Raw genomic sequence first — 19,582 nt, 5'->3', positions numbered from 1 at the left:
AGAACATTGCATGTTTCCAAAACTTTTCTAAATTGCCAAACAACCTGACCATGAAGCTCTCTGCTGTCCCCAGACTTGGGTAACCTTTACCTACTTTCTTTTGGTATGTATTTGCTTCTTCTGAACATTTCACATAAGTGGGAGCATAAGATACTTATACTTTTGTGACTGGCTTTGTAGTCTTAGTGTAGTGTTCTCAAGGTTCATCTATATTTTAGCATAATCTTAATTGTGTAGGTCTACTCATTTTTCTGCCCTAAACTATATTGATTGTGTTCCTCACATCTTGTGTATTCACTTGTGGTTTGTGAATGATGTTGTAGCAGTAATTTTGATGCATGGCCATGTGAGTATCTGCTTTTCAGTAGTTAGAGAAGGAACTGCTAGGTAGTTCTGAGTTTAACATTTTATATCTTCACCAGCAGTGTACATGTTCACAGTTCTCCACAGCCCCTTTCTCTTTCTTCCTCTAAATTATAAACTATAGCCATCTTGATATTTCTGTCTTTTTCGTATTTAGTTTCAAGTATGAAATAGAAAGTTGTGCAACTTTCAACATTTTTACGTCTTGAGTACTCATGTATCTTCTTTGAAGAGATGTCTGTTTTAATGCTGTGTGTGTGTGTGTGTGTGTGTGTGTGTGTGTGTGTGTGTGTGTGTGTGTGTTGTTGGAGATTGAACTTTTGGCTTCCTGAATTCTGGGTAGCCATTCTGCTCTTGAGTGCTTACTTCCCCATCCCACCCCACCCTCCATCCCCTGGTCTCCTTTACCACTTTCTCGTTTTGCTCACTTTTTATTTCTTGAGACAGGGGCTAGCCCATGCTGGCCTTGAACCCTCAGTTCTCTGCCTCTATTTTCTGAATGCTGAGATTATAGGCATCATATGATGCTCAGCACCCTTTGACACTTTTAAGTTGTATTAGCTTTTTGTTGTTCAGTTTAGGAATTCTCCATATATTTTAGGGGTGATTTGCCATCGTTTTCTTCTAGTATAGAGATTGTCAAGCATTTTCCTCTTAATGTCTTTTGGTACAGTTTTTGGTGAAGTCCAATTTATCCATTTCTTTTGCTATCCTGTGTAGGAATCCATTGCCAAGTTACTGGTTTTTGTTGTTAAGAATTTCATGGTTTGGGTTCAAAATTTAGGTTCCTGATCCATTTTTTACTTAATCTTTGCATACGGGATGAGGGAGATGTCCAGCTTCATCCTTTTTTAAGAAGTTCAGGCATCTCGACACCATTTTTGCAAGATGCTGTGGAAGGATAGTCTAGATTAGTAACTATCAGCAATCAATTTACCATAGGTTTATAGATTATTTCTGCACTCGCAACTCTGTTCTCTTGGCCTGAAGGTCTACCTTGTGCTAAATCCATAGTGCTTTGATTGCTGTAGTTTTATAGTAAGTTTAAGAACCAAGAAGTGAAACCATTACTTCATTCTTTTTTCAAGACTTGTTTGGCTAATTAAAAATGCTCTATGAATTCCATAGGAACCTGATGGTCTGGCTTTTCTGTTTCTGTAAAAAAAAAAAAAGTTGGAGTTTTGATAAGGATTTTGTTGATTCTTAGGTGACATTATATAGTCTATTACAAGATTTAAAAACAATAGAGAAAGGTGCATTTGATAGGACTAGTAGTTGTTCATTGGTGACAGTGGCATCAGTGATTTATCCCTACATAGTCACATTTGGAGCAGAATATAGTCAAATGCTTTGGAGTAAACTTCTGCTTATTTCTGATTTTTCTTAAAACCTTCAAGGATTGGAGGTATATTTTTTACTTACCCAAGATATTCTTTCATTGTATAATTTCTGAACTTCCTTAAATAATTGTTTTAGAAATTTAAGTGATAACAACTTTCAGCTGCTGTTAGTAAAGTGGAGTGAAATGTTATTTTAATTTAGTTAAGTGCCTTTTGTTCTTCCAGAAAGGCCGTTGGGTTCCCTTAATTTTCTTTGTGGGAATCATTTCAGTTCTGTGTTTTTCCCTTGGAAAATTATTCTGGTGTAGTGCCCTATCAGATGCTACATGGCTTCTACAAGGGGGTATACATAATAATTTTTGTCCCTGATTTCTGCATCAGGAAATTTATTATTGTCATTTAATTATTGTATAAGTAGTGGTTTGCTCTGCTATTGCCTATGAAAACTTGTAGTTTGCGTGTGTGTGTGTGTGGACTGTTACTGGGGCTTGAACTCAGGAACTCATACTCTTATTTGGCTTTTTTGCTCAAGGCTGGCACTCTACCAGTTGAGCCACATCTTCCCCTTTGGCTTGCTTGGCTAGAGATATTGTCTCACAGATTTTTTTTCCCCCAGGCTTACTTTGAACCTCCATCCTCAGATCTCAGCCTCTTGAATCTCAGCTAGGATTACAGTCATGAGCCACCAGCACCTGGCTTCTTTGTGACTTTTCACTAAAAGATGAGAAACTATTACTTCATGTAGAGCATTTCATGTGCACTTGGGATTCCCTTCTCCTTCCCCTCCATTACCTACTTAGAGCTTCATGAAATTTTTGATCATTATTCTTGCTAGTTTTGTTTTGTGGTTTATGATGTCATTACTTACTTAGAACTTCATGAAATGTCTGAACATTATTCTTGCTAGTTTTGTTTTGTTTTGTTTACTATGAGAATGTGTAAATGCCATTTCCAATCTGAAGATTTCGCTTTATTCCTCCCTACTAAATCACCTAAAATATCAAATAGGATTGATCCTCAGGCACCTTTATTTTCTTTGACTCTGACCTTTAAAATACCAAGAATTGTACTCATTTCCTTACTTATATAACTGTAGCCCCTCTGTATATAACATATACAATCAAATAAAGAATATATTGTCATCAAAAATAATAAAATATCTCTATTTATTTTTCAGGTTATTTTTAGTTATATACAACTGGTCAAAGACTTTTTAATAATACATAATTTAAATACTTTATGTATTTATACTTTCAAAGAATTAGTAGAAACTAAGTATTGTGTGGACTTCATGGGTTTCCAGCTGATGCTTTCTTGCTTCGGCTGTCTCTTCATACTGTACAGCTCCTGAAGATGACTATAAGTCACCTCTGCTAGAGCCCTTACACCTGGCTGTGTACTTAGCCAACACTGCCTCCTCTGTGACTATTCTTTCTAGGTTCCTGGCTGTGTTTGAAAAAAGATTTTTGTCTCAGTAACATGCATTGTGAGTGCATTTGCCTTCCCTACTCAGTGTATTCAAGAAATCAGTCCAACAGACAGACAAGACAGGCTGCATTTTCCTCTGTGCTCTGGTGGTGATCTAAATAAGCTTGAGAGATTTTCGTGGCCACAAAATCTGCTTCTGCTGTAGCTTCCTTACCAAAATATACTCAAGGGAATACTTTTATATCTCATCTTAGGAAATGTAATCAGCCCCAAAGTAACAGTGTTAATGTAGTACAAAACATGACTTACTAAGTTCTGTTGAATAATGATTAATTGGTAAAAGGAATTATGGGAGTTGGTACAATATTAAAATATAAAAGAAATGGCTAGCATATAGTTTATGTATGTGGTTAACATTTGTTATTTACTTGGCTGTCAAAATTTATGAAAAACTGTCTTAAAACATATTTTTAAGTTTTGATCAAGTATAGGATTATTGTATACAGAACCAATATTCGTAATTTTTTAAATTATATTGCATGTTGAAAATACAGCCATTCAGTTACTGTGTTCATAAACTTATCAAGGCACATAATTAAAGTAAGACAGGACTTAGTCTCCTGGATGTGTATGTGTCTCGCAGTGTTGAAGATTAAACCAGGATTTGGTACATCGTAAACATCAGAGGTTTACTCTATTTCCATTGTACAGTTTTAGATTTTAGTGTAAATTTTTTTTGTAATGAAACTTCAATGTACAATATATATTTTAAATATGTGGTAAGAGCACGAAACCTGTTGGCTTTACAAACACATTGAGATTGCTTTTAAATGTGTAGTTTATCATTACAAGCTTCACTCTATAAAAACTAAACCGCAGCTAAGTAGGCCAGAAACAAATTTTCACATATATATCAGAGTTGTGGAATGTAGTTGAACTTAATTGTAAACTAAAAAATATATTTAAAAGTTCAGATCATAGGTTGGATTGTGGTTCAGTTGGCAGAACACCTACCCAACGAGTATAAAACTCTTGAGTCCTAACCTAAGCACTACCAAGAATTCAGATCACTTTATTGTACGAGAAAGAATATGAGCAAGAAGATAGGTTTATTTTGCCATTCTGGGCAGATTTTTCCACTTTTTATATATTATTCCTATGCTAATATGTGCATTTGTGTGAATATGTGTGTCTGAATGTGTATATGTGTTTTTGAAAGGAATAAAGATTAGCACATGAAGTGGTCAGGGTGGTTTGTTAGACAATTGATAAGATGAGAGAATGTTGGCTTTCTGTTTACTTTCTCTTACATGGCTCCTCTTTTTAAAATTATTGCTTGGTTCCTCCTGCCTGTGGAACACTATTTACTACAAGACAATAGGGCTATAAAAAGGGTATGAACTTCCATAGAAGGAGCTGAAAACACATAATGAACTTGGGAAAATGATTCTCCATAAAAGTAGTGAAATATAGTGCCTTAGAAGATTTTTGAAGAAGATATCTGAAATGGTTACTAAAATTTATTCATGAAACATTATACTAGGTAATAGCAATTCATCAAAAAATTTTTTCTTTTTCTTTTCCTGTAAATTGTTAGGCTGCTTTCCTGGTGGGAAAGGAGACCTTGGGAGTAGTGAATGAATTAAGGATAATCTGTGGAACAGGAAAAGGAAAAGCAGTTCTAAGTTGGAGGCCTGTTTTTAAAATGTACTTTTTTAATTAAAATACATACACTTAACCTGAGGAAGTTAATTTAGAAAAGAGAATTACTTGACTATTGTACATTTTTGGATCACTTTAATAGTTTTAGATTGAGACATTTTGCATCCTTGGAATATTCTGGAACTCGCCTGAGAAGGATTTAAACAACCCAATAGAAAACATAATTGTACTAGTTGTTCTTCACTTACATTATTAATTTTGAAAACATTCTTGTCAGAATCCTCCAGAAAAACACTTGATGAAACTGAAGAATTTGAATACTTCCTTACTATCTTGTGTTAGAATAAGTAAAAGCAGTTCTTTCTGTCCATGGCATATTGCTCATAATTGTGGTTACTATTTTTTTTTTTAAATCTGAAGGGTTGGCTTATATTCAGTGTTGATATTTCTTAAATTTCTAGGATATCCCCAGCTGAGGTTTGTTTTTGTTTTTTTTTCCCCCCTTTCTAGTTTTGGCAAGCGTTCTGCTGGAAGCTTCAGGCGTGCCTGTGAGTGCATTGTTCTAGAGCCATCTGAAATGATTGTGGTAAGAATATTTTATGAGAACCTTTCCTTCCTAAAAAAGTTTTGTGAAATAGTACTTCCACAAACTACTTATCATGATATATTTTTATATAATGGATTTTAAAAATATTACTGTGAATTTTAGTTTATATTTAAAACTGTTTACAGGATTCAATTAAATGTAAAAGTTGGAAAAGGGACAACTGTATAGTATTTGAACTTTGTAATCCAGTCTGTAGTAATGCTGTTTAGTTGATGTTTGGGAAAGAGTTTTTAATCGCAAGTTGATTGGGATGAATGAGTTACTTTAAATAAAACACAGAGGTGAACTACAAGGAACAATTATCATGAGAAAAATCACATAAATTCCTTTAATGATTGAGAGAAAATAAAGTGACTACTGTGCTAATAATTAAACATTTTTGACATCTTTGTTTCTCAGTTGTGTGACTTAATACATAAAGTGAAGGAAAGACACACATTATACAATGTCAAAATAGACAAAGGGTAAGCTTTAGTAGCCTTGCCATGTTTCTTTCTTACTGTGTAACAATGGATTTTAAGGGAGGGTAATAGATATCCTTTAAAAAACAAAGCAAGCTGGTGCCTGTCATCTGCTAATCAGGAGGCTGAGATTTGACGATTGCAGTTAGAAGCCAGCCTAGGTCTTAAAGTCTGTGAGACTCTTATCTCCAGTTAACTACCAAAAGTGGAACTGTAGTTCAAATGGTACTTTACCATCAGCCTTGAGCAAAAAAGCTTAGGGACTGCAACCAGGCCCTGAGTTCAAACCCCAGTACCAGCACAAAAAGGGGGGAAAAAGTCATTAACAAAAACGAGATGGGAGGGGACTCCCTGCCAAGACATTCAGTTGTTACTGACACCCAGGATCCTGTGTGTGAAGGAAAACCCCTAAAATCAATGAGGGCCTAAATGAGTTGATGACAGAGCTTTTCAATTCATATTTGATAAGTGTTTGGTAGGCAACTCTGAGTCTGTTTTACAAGATCTTGGATTTTCCCTATGATGTAGATGGGAGAGGAATTCTACCAGCAGCATTCATCCAATGCTGATGAAAACTCGCAGCCAAATTTCCCAAAATTTACTTTTTAACTGAAAGCAAGCAATGAATAAGATTTGCAGATGGGAAATATGGGTAGATGAACAGAATTTCCAGTGGTGTGGTTTGTAAAGCACATATTTCCTTGAGATTCTCTGGGGGATTTTGGATCTTTGAAATTGCTTGATTCTCTCAATGAATGGTCTTGGAGCGCAAACATACTTCTGTTTGAGCAGTCACCTTTGCCTTGGGTGCCTATGATAACAACGATGAGTGAATGGGCATGACTTTTGTTCCCTGTTAATCTCATCAGACTTTCTAAAATGTTAAAGTGAGAACAACACTATAACAAAAAGAAAGTGAAGTCACATAATGAAAGCAGTCAGAGAAGCTTACACCCATGGACACGGCTCTGTGGCAGTACTGCTTGACTTACCAGATTTGGGGGTATTTTTTCTTTTTTTTACTGACTTTTTAGTGTTTTTGGTTAAGACAATGTGGCAATTACTTTTGTAATACATCATAGTATATCCTGTATGATCTTTCACTAACAAATCTAAAGACTACTGAAAATATCCTTCCATTTGAAACAACAGGAAATTCAAGAGTAACCTGTATTATCCTAAGGAGAGTTGAAAATACTTCTTCACAAAAGAAAAGTGACTCAAAGCCAGTCCAGTTAGTTTCAGTGAAATTCAAACACACTTAAAAGAGTATCTCCATAGTTTGTTTACAAATGTCTATGGAAAATGAATGAATGGGAGCTCTCTGTAAGTTTCTTTTTTTATCTAATATTGGAATGAATGCTACCTTTGTAGACTTGACATGCTTGGGGGTTGTATTTCAGGTGGACTATATGGATGAAAATGAAGAATACTTTCAGAGGCAAGCCTCCCACAGACAGTCCCGAAGAAGATTTAGAAAAATCAACCAGAAAGGCGAACGACAAACAATTATTGATACAGTGGATCCTTACCCTGTGGGCAAACCACCTTTGCCTAGGGGCTATCACACGGTAAGTTACACAATCAAAACATACTGTTTTTATTTGTCTTCTCTGTTTGTGAAAATACATTTAAGTTTTCCATTTTGAGAAAGAATTGCTTTCTATGGTACATTGATTCAAAATACAGATCTCCCCCCCCCCCCCCAACATACCTGATAGGGAGTATTTAGAAAGCATTGAAATAATATGTCTACGGGCTTACAAACCATGAGAATTCCTTGTGACCAGTTCATTCACACTGAAAGTTCACATGTGACAAGCATCTAACAGTTTAGTTGCTGTATCATAAGTTCTATTACTGTGATCCAATGTTTTTGCCACCTCCATGTATCCCCTCCCTCATAGCTGGTTATTATTTTGAAAGTATATATTTTTATTACATTTAAATTTTTGTTTTTCCTCTTCTTTCTGCAGCTACAAATTTGAGAGTTCATGGAAAATGTATATAGACTTATTTGCTCAAATTTTAGTAGCATTAACTAATATACTTCATATATACTTCAAATATTCTATTTATCAGAGAGCTCTTTGTATTTGAATTAATGTGGTTTTTGACCACTTCCACCCACCCCACTCCTTCTACTACCCATGTACTATTTTAATTTCATACAAATTTCATTCTTGAATCATTTCATTGAGCTCATTTGGGAAGGCTTGGTTTTGGTTCATCTCAAAGACTGCTTTGTTGGTCTCTGGAGAGACTTGGTATAAAAAAAAAAGAAAAATGTAAGATTTTTGTTACAATTGTCAATAAGGGAAGTAATACTCTTATCATTATGAAAGAAAAATATTAAAAATACTTGTTCATATGAATAGTATAGTATACAGACTATAATATTTTTTATTTGCTACTAATAGTGATAATGTTCTTTCTGCTCTGGAATTCTTTTTCTAGATTAGTTTCTAAACTTAGATGAGGTGTGGGTTATCCAAACCCTAGTGTGAGAGTTGATTGTTTTATGTTAGGTACCTCTTAAATTGAGAGGTATTTCTTTTTTTTCTTTATGGAGTTCATTTACTCTCTTTCTCTAATGACTTCTCTTTCATGGTGTGTTTTTAACAATAGATAGTTTTTGTATTGCTGCAAAATATTTTTAGTAACTTGGGCAAATTGCCTCATTTTAGACATATAATCTTAACTATTTAGGATGCTGAGATATAAGGACTGAAGTTCAAAGCCAGCCTGGGCAGGCAAATCTGAGAGACTCCTATCTCTAACAAGCAAAAAGCTAGAAGTGGAGCAGTGGCTCAAGTGGTAGAGCGGCAGCATTGTGAGAGGGTGAGGCCCTGAGTTCAAGCCCCAGTGCTGGCACCAAAAAACAAAATTGTTAGTATTTTTAAGAGTATATTATCTTGTCAACAGGCACTTTTAAGACTAATTCAACACTAAGGAAAAACATTTAATCTGACTTCTAATGGATCATGTGATAATACTAACATGGTATTAGTATTAATTTTACTAAATAAGTTAAACATAGTCATAATTCAGAGTATTGCATCCGTTTTTGGGGTATAAATTGTATTTTAATTATTTGTGTCTTATTTGCTTTACCTAACTCTATAAATATAGAAAAACAATCAAACTTTTATAATTATTTGATTCAATGTGTGAAAAAGAATTAAATGAAAATTATTATGCTTTCTTAGCACCCCACCTCATATCCTCTCTCATTCTTAACAGAACGATGTCCCTTTGAAGGGCATTGGCGAACAGGATGGGGCTGTGGGGTGAAAGCTCACAGAAAGAATTGCATGAGCAAACTTGAGATGCAGTAGGATATTTGCCAGGCGTTTCAAGTGCATGGCTAAAGACCACAGATGTTGCACATTGCAGCCAAGTCTATATTGTCATTCTTTAATCTACGTTTAACATTATCTTCATTTTGGCAGATGTAATATAGCATGTCTGATAATGTTCCTCTTTTCCTTTCCTCCTTTATGGCACTCATTCATTCTGGCTCAAAGGAATGCACTAAACCTCAGGTATTGTAATATGTTGTAGTCTCCTAACCTAACCTGATTTGTGAATTTGCAATATATCTAATAACTTCATACTATTGGGATGTTTTGCTTTGTCTTGTCTTTTTGTTCTGAGTTCTGACTTGTTCTGGTTTGATGAGATCTCTGAAGGTTGGGATTCCAGTGGTTTAGGAGGTGTCATGGGCTGCTCTGTTTTTATTGAACTGTTTTTACTGATGTATGCTTTGTCTCCATGCAAGCTGTTTTATTTTTAAGAAAGAGTGATGCTTTGTTCTTCACTACTGCTTTCCATGTAGAGAAATAAAAAAGACTGACAGACACTTAGACAGGAACTCTACTGCTCACTGTGTGAAAGGAAATTCATTAGTAAGTTATATTGGGTAAACAAGTTACATTTTAGGAATTCCAATGTGAGGACATTTTGAGAGTCAGATTTTAAAAAGTCTTGGTCAAAAAAGAAACAAAAAGTCCTGAGATCTCAGCCTCCCGAGTAGCTAGGAGTATGAGCCACCAATGCCAGGGGAGAGTAAGAATTTTTAAATACAGTGAGCAAGATGGGGAGGTGGTCTTGATTAGCATTTCTTTCCATTTTGGCAGGTGGAGGTTGGGGTTGAATTGCAGATGAGTTGGGTGGGAGATGATACAAGGTTTCAGTCCTTGTAGGTCACAGAAGCCAAGTTTCTAGCGGAGAATGGAAGATGCCTGCTTAGAGCCCAGGGAGGCTGACTTGGGACTTACACAGACAACGCTTTATCTCATCTCTAGTTCAGAGAAGGGTAGGAAAGACATCTTTGTTATTTCATTCTTTCCATACCAGAGCCTCTCTGCTTTTGGGAGTAATTTTCTGTAGAAGTTGATGTGAGAGCAAGATAATAGTTCCAAGACAGAAATGGAGACAACGGACATAGAACAGAAAGGGAGAAGAGAACCTCTTAGCTTGACGTTCTTGGAGCTCATACTCACTTTGTCTTTTTTAACTCTCCCTTTTTATTTTTTTTCGGTCATGGGGCTTGAACTGGGCACTGTCCCTGAGCTCTTTTCCTCAAGGCTAGCACTTTACCACTTTGAGCTATATATAGCACTACTTCTGGTTTTCTGGTGGTTCATTGGATATGAGTCTCGCAGATTTTCCTTCCCAGGCTGTCTTAGGCTGTCTTTGAACCGCAATCCCCAGAACTCAGCCTCCTGAGTAGCTAGAATTATAGGCGTGAGCCACTCTTCCTCTGAAGAAAACAACTCTTCTCTCTTTAGAAATGCAAAAACTGCACAGAGAAATATTAGATTGGAGACTGAAGAAGATTTTCCCTGTCCCACCTGTTGAGGTTATGTGTCAGAAATGTTACTACGGAGGCTGAAATTGAGAAGAGTGTGGTTTGTAGCCAATGCAAGCAAAAAGTTCATGAGAGGGGCTGGGGATATGGCCTAGTGGCAAGAGTGCTTGCCTCGTATATATACATGAGGCCCTGGGTTCGATTCCCCAGCACCACATATACAGAAAATGGCCAGAATTGGTGCTGTGGCTCAAGTGGCAGAGTGCTAGCCTTGAGCAAAAAGAAGCCAGGGACAGTGCTCAGGCCCTGAGACCAAGCCCCAGGGCTGGCAAAAAAAAAAAAAAAAAAAAGTTCATGAGAGACCATCTCAACCAATAAAACTCTGGGTACTGCTGGGTACTGGTTGTTTACACCTGAATCCTAGCTACTCAAGAGGCTGATACCTGAAGACTAAGGTTCAAAGCTAGCCTGGGCAGGAAAAATCTGTGAGACTTTTCTCTCCAATTAATACAAAATGCTAGAAATGGAGCTGTGGCTCAAGTGGTAGAGCATTAGCCTGGAGCAGAAAAGCTTAGGAACAATGCCCAGGTCCTGAGTTCAAGCCTTGAGACTACCATATACACGCACGTACACGCACATGTACACACTCGCACAGAGTTGGGTACAATGGTGCACACCTGCCATCCCAGCTACATGGGAGGCAGATATAGGAGATTGCAGGCTACTTAAAAATAATGAAAGCCAAAAGGACTAGGGCTATTGCTCAAGTGTCAAAAGAGTCCCTGCCTAGCAAGCACAAGGCTCCGAGTTCAAAACCCCAGTGCAAGCAAAGTAGATAAATAATTGTAGTATAAATTGAATATAATGTGGTATTATAGTAACAATTTTTTATTGTTAGTATGCATAAAATGTGGCATCAATGTATTAAGGATGATTTGTGTGTAAGCAGGTCATGGTGGCAAACTCCTGCAATCTCTCCTGCAATGCCAGCACGCAGGAAACTAGGGCAGGAAAAGTATAATGAGCTCAAGGCCAGCCTAGCTACAGAGTAAGTTGAAGGCCAGCTGGGATGTGTAGTGAAACCTACCCTAAGAATGAATGAATGAGTATGCAAATAAATGAACATGCAAGCTGTTGACGATAGGTCTATTTTGTAAAATGTGAAACATTCAATTTCCTACAATAGCTATTTTATTATTCCTAGGACATATCTTAAATATCTCTGAGGTAGATTTTTAAAAATAGGTTTTCCATATTTTAGATTCCCTCCCTCCCTCCCTCCCTCCCTCCCTCCCTCCCTCCCTCCCTCCTTTTTGTCTCTGTCTCTGTCTATCCTGGGGCTTGAACTCAGTGCCTGAGCACTGCTTAAGGCTAGCACTGTGTACCACTTGAGCCACCGTGCCACTTCTGGCCTTCTCTGTTTATGTGTCACTGAGGAATCAAATGTAGGGCTTCATGCATGGGAGGCAAGCACTCTACCACTAAGCCACATTCCCAGCCCTTTATGTATCATTCCTTATGAGTTGTTTTTTTTTAAAAGATGGATTTGACTTAAGTTATTTTTGTTCAATTAAAGATTTCTGGGTAGATTTGGTTAGTATAAAAATTGTTTAGTTGTTGAACTAATTGAATAAATTTATGATGTTCAGTTTCTGTGATATTTATTTGACATTAGACTTTTTTACTTGAGCTTAAATAGGCCTTACTTTCATTCATATCATGACTTTGCTTTGTCACTTACTATTTACTTTGTCTCTTTATTATAATTTGGCATTTGTTACTTAGCAGTAAGATGTATTAACATTATGTATTAATGATTTATATGTCCACCGACTTTCCTAGACTAAGGAGCTCATTTGTGTCCTGCCTAACTATTCATATTTGACTTTTAAATGTTTTCGTGCATGTAAGAAATGATTCAAATACAGAATTTTTTATCTGCATTCTCTTGGAATTTAAGCTCATCAGGCACAAGTGCTTAGTTGAATCTAAGGTATTTGTCTGTAATGCTGTCATCAGTGCTTCTGTGAATTATGGTTGATGGAGATTGAGAAAATACTTCTTGTGTCTTATATTGCTTAGGGAAAGCTCAATGTTTTAATTTATATATTTTAAATCATTTAACAAGTATTTATTGAATACCCACCATTTTTTCAGGTCTGTGCCATACTCTAGTAAAATAAAGTAGAATCTTGCCTCTGTTAACTGCTAGTTCCACAGGGAGAGCACATGAAGTTCCACTGCGCACTGGGCACCTTGGGAAATAGGGATGGCTCCTCAATGACCTTAATATTTGAGCTCCAGGAGGACATTTGGGACAGAAAGAACTCTAGTTTTTAAAGGTGTAGCGGATGAGGGGTAATAGGACAAACTATGTTGAAAGCCATAAGGAGCATATGGAACATCAGTGAGAATGGAGCAGAGTTGTGATGTGCTGAGGTCCACGATAGACGTATGGGGCTCTAAGGTAGACTAGCTCTCTGGGTGGGAGTGTCAAGGTGGAACTTAGGCCTGTGTACAAATAATGGAGATGGCAACCAGAACTTGAGAGAGGGTACGAATGAAGGGCAGAGGATTTATGTGATATACCAGGAAGAAGAAAGTAGAAGTGATTATGTGGCTGGCCAGGCATCAGTCTCATGCCTGTAATCCTAGCTGCTCAGGAGGCTGAAATCTGAGAATCTCTGTTTGATATCCTCTCTTTTCTACTTGGGCAGAAAAGTCTATACTACTCTTTCCTCAGTTAACCAGCAAAAAGCCACAAGTGGAGATATACCTCATGTTGTAGAGTGCTAGCCTTGAGTGAAAAAGCTCAGGGACGGTGCCCTGGCCTGGATTTTAAACCCCAGCACTGGCACAACAACAACAAGTGAGTAACTAACAGATTCATTTCTGGTGCTATACCCTATGTCAGTGCTTTCTGTCCCAGTAGTGTTACGTACCTTATTATACTACTATCCATGAACACTAATGCGGAACAAGAGTTGGAAGCATGTGATTGTTTAATCCAGAAATGCTCAATGGAAATGTGAAAGCAAATTTAGGAATGGGAATGGGAAGAAGGGAGTGTGGAGAGAGTGTTAGGAGTAGTAATGTGTACAACTCCTCCCCAGATATTGTTATGTGCCATGTGTGTATCTACAGCCTGATCATTTATATTCGCATCAGGCAGCCTTTTGAGGAAGGTGTCAAAAGTATGTCTTGCTGTCTAGGCTCAGTATCAGCTGGTTCACTGGTTCCTGTTTTCCTAGGTTATTTACACTTTAAAGTCCTGCCGACAGCCTCTTGTGGAAAGGTCTCTGAACAATAGGCCAAGGGAACAATAGAGGTGATGGCATTGTTGGCAAAATGGAGGTGGTGCAGGTACTTCAGAAGTCACAACCTCCTTGCTGTAGGGGGAACTCTTTTTTTTCTTGCTGTTAGGATCAGGTATTATGATGATTTTACTTACATGGATTGGGAAATGACACTATGGAGAGACATGGAAGTAATTTAGAGAGAGCATAAGATGAACTTCTCTCACTCTATTAGCAGCACACATTGCAAATTCATGCAAAGCATTTGAGAGTGGTGAGCAGTGTGCTGTTTACCCAAGTTTCACCTTCTGGTGGAGGGTGTCTATTTTTATATATTACATCATCCCTGCTACAGAAACACTGGAGCCCACTGGGATTTACTGTTCTTTCATTCAGTTTTCAAAGAAAGCTTATATTGATATCATAATTGGCCCTATCTTTTGGTTGCACTTGGAAATGGAAAGTAATAAGGGTGTTGTGTAGCAGCAGGTCATGCAATATCTCAAGCAATTTGTGTGTCCAAAAGATGACTGTCACTTTGTCTTGTCTCTCATTGTGAACACAGACTGCTCTCTGTGCATATATGTGTTTTAAATATACTTGGCTAAAATTTAGCTTTTAATTACAAGAGCAAAGATCCTATTCATCTTCAACCATTCCACCCTTATCATGTAATAGTTTCCTCATTCCTTCCCTCCCTTTATTTTCTGTCATATAAGATTTTTCCAAAGCTCTGTGCTGATTTGAGAAGTGTCTGTCTTCTTTGGAAAAATCTACTTTGATATTCAGTTATATTTTTCCCAGTCTTTTTTTTACAATTAATATCAGTAGTAAGTTCTCTGTTTGCAGTGTTTGAAATATTGGGTGAGTTCAATGCTAAAAATATTAGTAATAGGGCTTGCAATATGGCTTAGTGGCAAGAGTGCTTGCCTTGTATACATGAAGTCCTGGGTTCGATTCCCCAGCACCACCTATATAGAAAATGGCCAGAAGTGGCACTGTGGCTCAGGTGGTAGAGTGCTAGCCTTGAGCAAAAAGAAACCAGGGACAGTGCTCAGGCCCTGAGTCCAAGGCCCAGGAATGGCAAATAAATAAAACAGTAATAGCTAGAGTTAAAATTGTATACAGGTTAGGGCAAAATTATTTTTTGAGAAAATATATTTTAATTATTTATATTAACAATTTTAAAATATCAGATGTTCTATATATATAAAAATTTTGGGGGGGGCAGTCCTAGGCCTTGAACTCAGGGCCTGAGCACTGTCCCTGGCTTCTTTTTTGCTCAAGGCTAGCACTCTGCCACTTGAGCCACAGCGCCACTTCTGGCCATTTTCTGTATATGTGGTGCTGAGGAATCAAACCCAGGGCCTTATGTATACGAGGCAAGCACTCTTACCACTAGGCCATATTCCCAGCCCCTATATAAAATTTTTATTTTCTCAAAAACTTTACTAATATAATTCAGTAGCAAGCTGTCATTTTCTTTCTTTTTATTCTTCTTTTTTGTGCTGGTACTGGAGCTTGAACTCAGCTTTGCATTCTTGCTTTGCTTTTTTGCTCAAAGCTGGCTTTCAAGTACTTGAGCCACAGCTCCCCTTTGGCTTTTTGCTGGTTAATTGGAAATCTGCCTGGGCTTGCTTTGAACTTGGATCCTTAGATCTTAGTGTCTTGGGTAGCAAAGATTATATAGGCAGGAACAACCAGTGCCACCTGTTTTTTTGTTTCTAATTATTCAGAAGCAAACCGCTGCTGTAGTAATATTTTTTAATAATGGTTTTAATTAAGGTACATTTGTGCACCATGTTATTAACCTGTTTAAAGTATATTATTCGGTGATCTTTAATAAACCAACCCAACATAATATGAAATTTACTATGTTTACCATTTTCAGTTGTGTAGCTTAATGTTAAGTATATCATTAATGAGGTATTTTTTGTTTGTTTTTTACTAGAGATTGAACTCAAGGTCTCAAACTTTCTAGCCAATTGCCTACCATTTGCGCCATATTCCTAGTCCTTTTGTGTTTGGTTTGTTTTTCAGATAGTACCTTGAGCTTTTCTGTCCAGGCAAGTCTGGGACCTATGATCCTTGTATCTTTGTCTTCTATGTATCTAGGATTATAAGTATCACCACTACATCTGGCTTGGGAGATACAGTCTCCCTAACTTGTGCTGGCACTGATCTTTTGAAGCTTGATACTCCCATTTCCAACTCCAGTGTAAATAGGATTATAAGTATACATCTGGCACAATGATGAACTTTTTGACTGACTTGAACATAGTCATTTCCCATATGTATCTAACATAGGCTAAAAAATAACCTTAAAGGTATCTTGGAAAGAATAATTACAGAATCTGTGGAGGGAATGAGTCTTACTGAATAATTGTTTTTATTATAGCAGTTTTGTTTAGGATCAGGGTATGCTTGAGTAGTTGTCCCTCTCATATCTTTTCTTTCCAGAGTAAGAGAAGAAATAGTTGGGTATGATAAAGTGTTTGGAATATTTAGCTGAGAGGAGAAATGAACGACAAGGACTCAGTGGACTAAATCTACAGTATGAATTTTAGGCTTCAGTAGTGATGAGTTAATTCCAATAGGAAAGATTTGTGAATAAAAGATTGTCTTGCATTTTTATGTGTGTGTCTGAGGACACTAACAATAATCTGCCACTTGAGGTTTTGGTACAATCCAGAAGTGATTGTAAGAAATACAGCCAAACCTTAAAATGTAACATTACCATTTTAGTAGTTATTAATACCCTTGTACTTCCTGCCCATCTCTTTGTAAAATGTGTAAAGCTGAGCCGTGGCTCACACCTATCTACTCATGAGGCTGAGCTCTGAGGATTGCAATTTGAAGCCAGCCCAATCAGGAAAGTTTAGTGTAACTCTCATCACCAACCAACCACCAAAAAGCAGAAGTGAAGTTTTGGCTCGAGTGGTAGAGCACCAACCTTGAACAAAAAAGCCAAGTGAGAACTGAAGGCTTTGACTTCAAGCCCCAACACCAGCATAAACACAAAACAATTCTAAGAAAGACAAATATAATGCTTTCCACTTCTGAAAACACGTGTATTGCTTGCCCTGATAGAAGGTAGGAAGGCTTACTCACCTCAAGTTTTGTATTCAATCTTTTGTCAAGATTGTGAAGTATTGGAAGCTGTTTGTTTTTTTTTCTGATATGCCACACCAAACTAAGACAAGTTGAGGTTTCATAAAGATTAGTTGCAATGAAGAATTTAAAATAATGTCAGTCAACATTTCTTCTTTTATTAAAACTCATTGATCTTCCTTGCATATTGAGTGGACATTTCTACTCAGGTATGGCTTTACAATGTCATGCTTCCATCACTGAGTTAGCAGGTGTACTATTCAAAACCGTATTTGTTAATACCACCATGGTGTTACTCAGAAAAACCAGGTTTTTTCTAGTTAATTGGAGATAGAGTGTTGTAAACTCTTCTGCCCAGACTGGCTTCAAACCTCCGTTCTCCAGGTCTTAGTCTTCTGAGTAACTTGGAAGATGAGGTGTGAGCCACAGACACTCAGCTTTGTTTGATTGAATACATGAATGCAAATGCTAACATAGTGAAAAGGGCAAAGCTTAATACAATGAAAACTGGTCTCTCCTGTACTCCTCTAATAGTCTTAAAGGTTCTCAAACCACACTTGAGACTCATGCTCTTTAGACCTTTGATCACAGGTTCTCCAGAGGAGTAGAACCATAGACAGGGAGGAGAGGGAAGGAAAGAGTGAGGAAGAAGGAGGTTTTGATTGGTTTTAGAATATTACCTCATGCCGTTGTGAAGTCTGGTAAGTCTAAAACCTGTACCTAATCGAATCAAGACTTTTAAAATGACTTTACCATATGTTCATGTGTCTATGTCAATGCATCTGTTTAACCTATATCTATTTTTATATTATATAAAGTTGTAATAATTTGTGAGCACTGATGAAAACAAAAGCATTGTTCAAAATTATTATAGATTTACTGGGTGCAGTGGCTTATACCTGTAAATTTTAGCTACTCAGAAAGTAGACATCAGAGGATCATAGTTCAAGGCCAATCCAGACAAAAAGTCTTCTATCTCCACCAACAATTCAGGGAGGTCTGGTACACTTTATAATCCCAGGTATGCAGAGGGCTGCAGAAATAATGATTGTGGTCTGAGGCTGTCCCAGGCAAAACTATGAAACTTTACTTGTAAAAACAAACTTAAAACTTAAACAAACTTAAAACAAAAATGGGTAGAAAACAAATGGGTAGAGATATAGCTAATGGAATTGAGTGCCTGCCTACCAACGTTCTTAGTGCCACTGAATAACAACAGAAACACATGTAAAGAAGAAAATTACAGGCTTCAAGATGGTGAGACAGTGTCAGTAGAGCATTAGAATAGGCAGAGTGCCTTCTTGACTGCTGGGCACAGATATGTATCTCTGTGTGTGTGTGTGTGTGTGTGTGTGTGTGTGTGTGTGTAGATAGATAGATAGATATATCCTGTAACCCTGACCCTAATCTTTTGCTTCACCATTTTGTTGCTTATTTCCTCTCATCACCTTAAGATCTCAAGCTAAATTTGGATAGGATCAGAATTTTAAGATGTTTAACATTAAAGAATTCTATTTTAATGCCATAGAGCTACTAATAATTTTAATAATACCTTATTTAGCATTTCTTAGAACATATTGTTTAAGGATTTTAGTCCCTTTCCATTCTGGAAAGTTCTTTGTCTACCGTTCCTGTTGATTTAATTGTGAGCTATTATGTGGGCCTATATTTTACATTTTAATGCAAAATTTGATTTAATATGATGTGTATTATATTCTTCTGAACTATGAAGTATAGTCCATCTCCCCCCCCAAAACAAACAAACAAACAAAGACTACTATCATAAATAACTTTTTGTTGTTGTTGGTTCTGGGGCTTGAACTCAGGGCTTGGGCTTTGTCTTTGAGATTCTTTTGGCTCAGAACTAGCACTCTACCACTTGAGCCACAGCACCACTTCCAGATTTTTCTGAGTGGTTTATTGGAGATGACTGTTCTGGACTTTTCCTGCCCAGACTAGTTTTGAACCACAATGCTCAGATCTCAGCCTCCTGAATAGCTAGGATTACAGGCATGAGCCACTGGCACCTGGCTACCATAAATAATTTTAACAACCCTCTGATGTCTAGCATAATTTATTACAAATTGTTTCACTTATAATAATAAAACAACCCCAGAAGGTTCTACAACTTGAGCCATAGCTCCACTTTTGGCTTTTTGGTCATGGACTTTCCTGCCCAGACTGACTTCAAAACATGTTCCTCAGATCTTAGCCTCCCTAAATAGCTAGGAGTTCAGGTATGAGCCACTGACACTTAACTATCCAGTGGCTCCGGTATGAGCCACTGACTCTTGAGTGCCCTGCTTGATATTCCTGCTGCCTTCTTGCTTGTTTTAGTGTCCAAGCGAAGATGCTTTTTGAGTATTTTTAAGTCTAGTTGTTCTTCCTGAGTTAAAACATTGGTGGCCAGCTGCCTTTGTCATCGCCAAGTGACTGACTACTTTTGCTGTGCTCTGCAGTTCAGGGGATGCAATGATCAGCTGTTCAGGAAAAAAAAATCT

General features: G+C 37.2%; 1 protein-coding gene across 12 annotated transcripts in view; it reads left to right on the top strand.

The window, feature by feature from the left end:
- The window catches only part of Rapgef2 (Rap guanine nucleotide exchange factor 2), a 207,160-nt gene that overhangs the window by 88,581 nt on the left and 98,997 nt on the right, over positions 1-19,582 (top strand). For 10 of the 12 annotated variants that reach the window (XM_048364253.1, XM_048364252.1, XM_048364249.1 and 7 more), the window contains 3 exons: positions 5,304-5,379; positions 7,265-7,432; positions 9,389-9,406. In XM_048364253.1, the coding sequence (XP_048220210.1) occupies positions 5,304-5,379; positions 7,265-7,432; positions 9,389-9,406 (262 nt within the window). The remainder of the gene's footprint in view (positions 1-5,303; positions 5,380-7,264; positions 7,433-9,388; positions 9,407-19,582) is intronic. The other 2 variants (XM_048364245.1, XM_048364251.1) reach the window with 1 other exon arrangement.

The sequence above is a fragment of the Perognathus longimembris genome, chromosome 16, assembly GCF_023159225.1.
Source record: "Perognathus longimembris pacificus isolate PPM17 chromosome 16, ASM2315922v1, whole genome shotgun sequence".
In the NCBI taxonomy this organism is placed as follows: Eukaryota; Metazoa; Chordata; class Mammalia; order Rodentia; family Heteromyidae; genus Perognathus; species Perognathus longimembris.
Note: the sequence above shows the minus strand (reverse complement) of the source record. Positions and strands in the feature narration are given on the sequence as shown.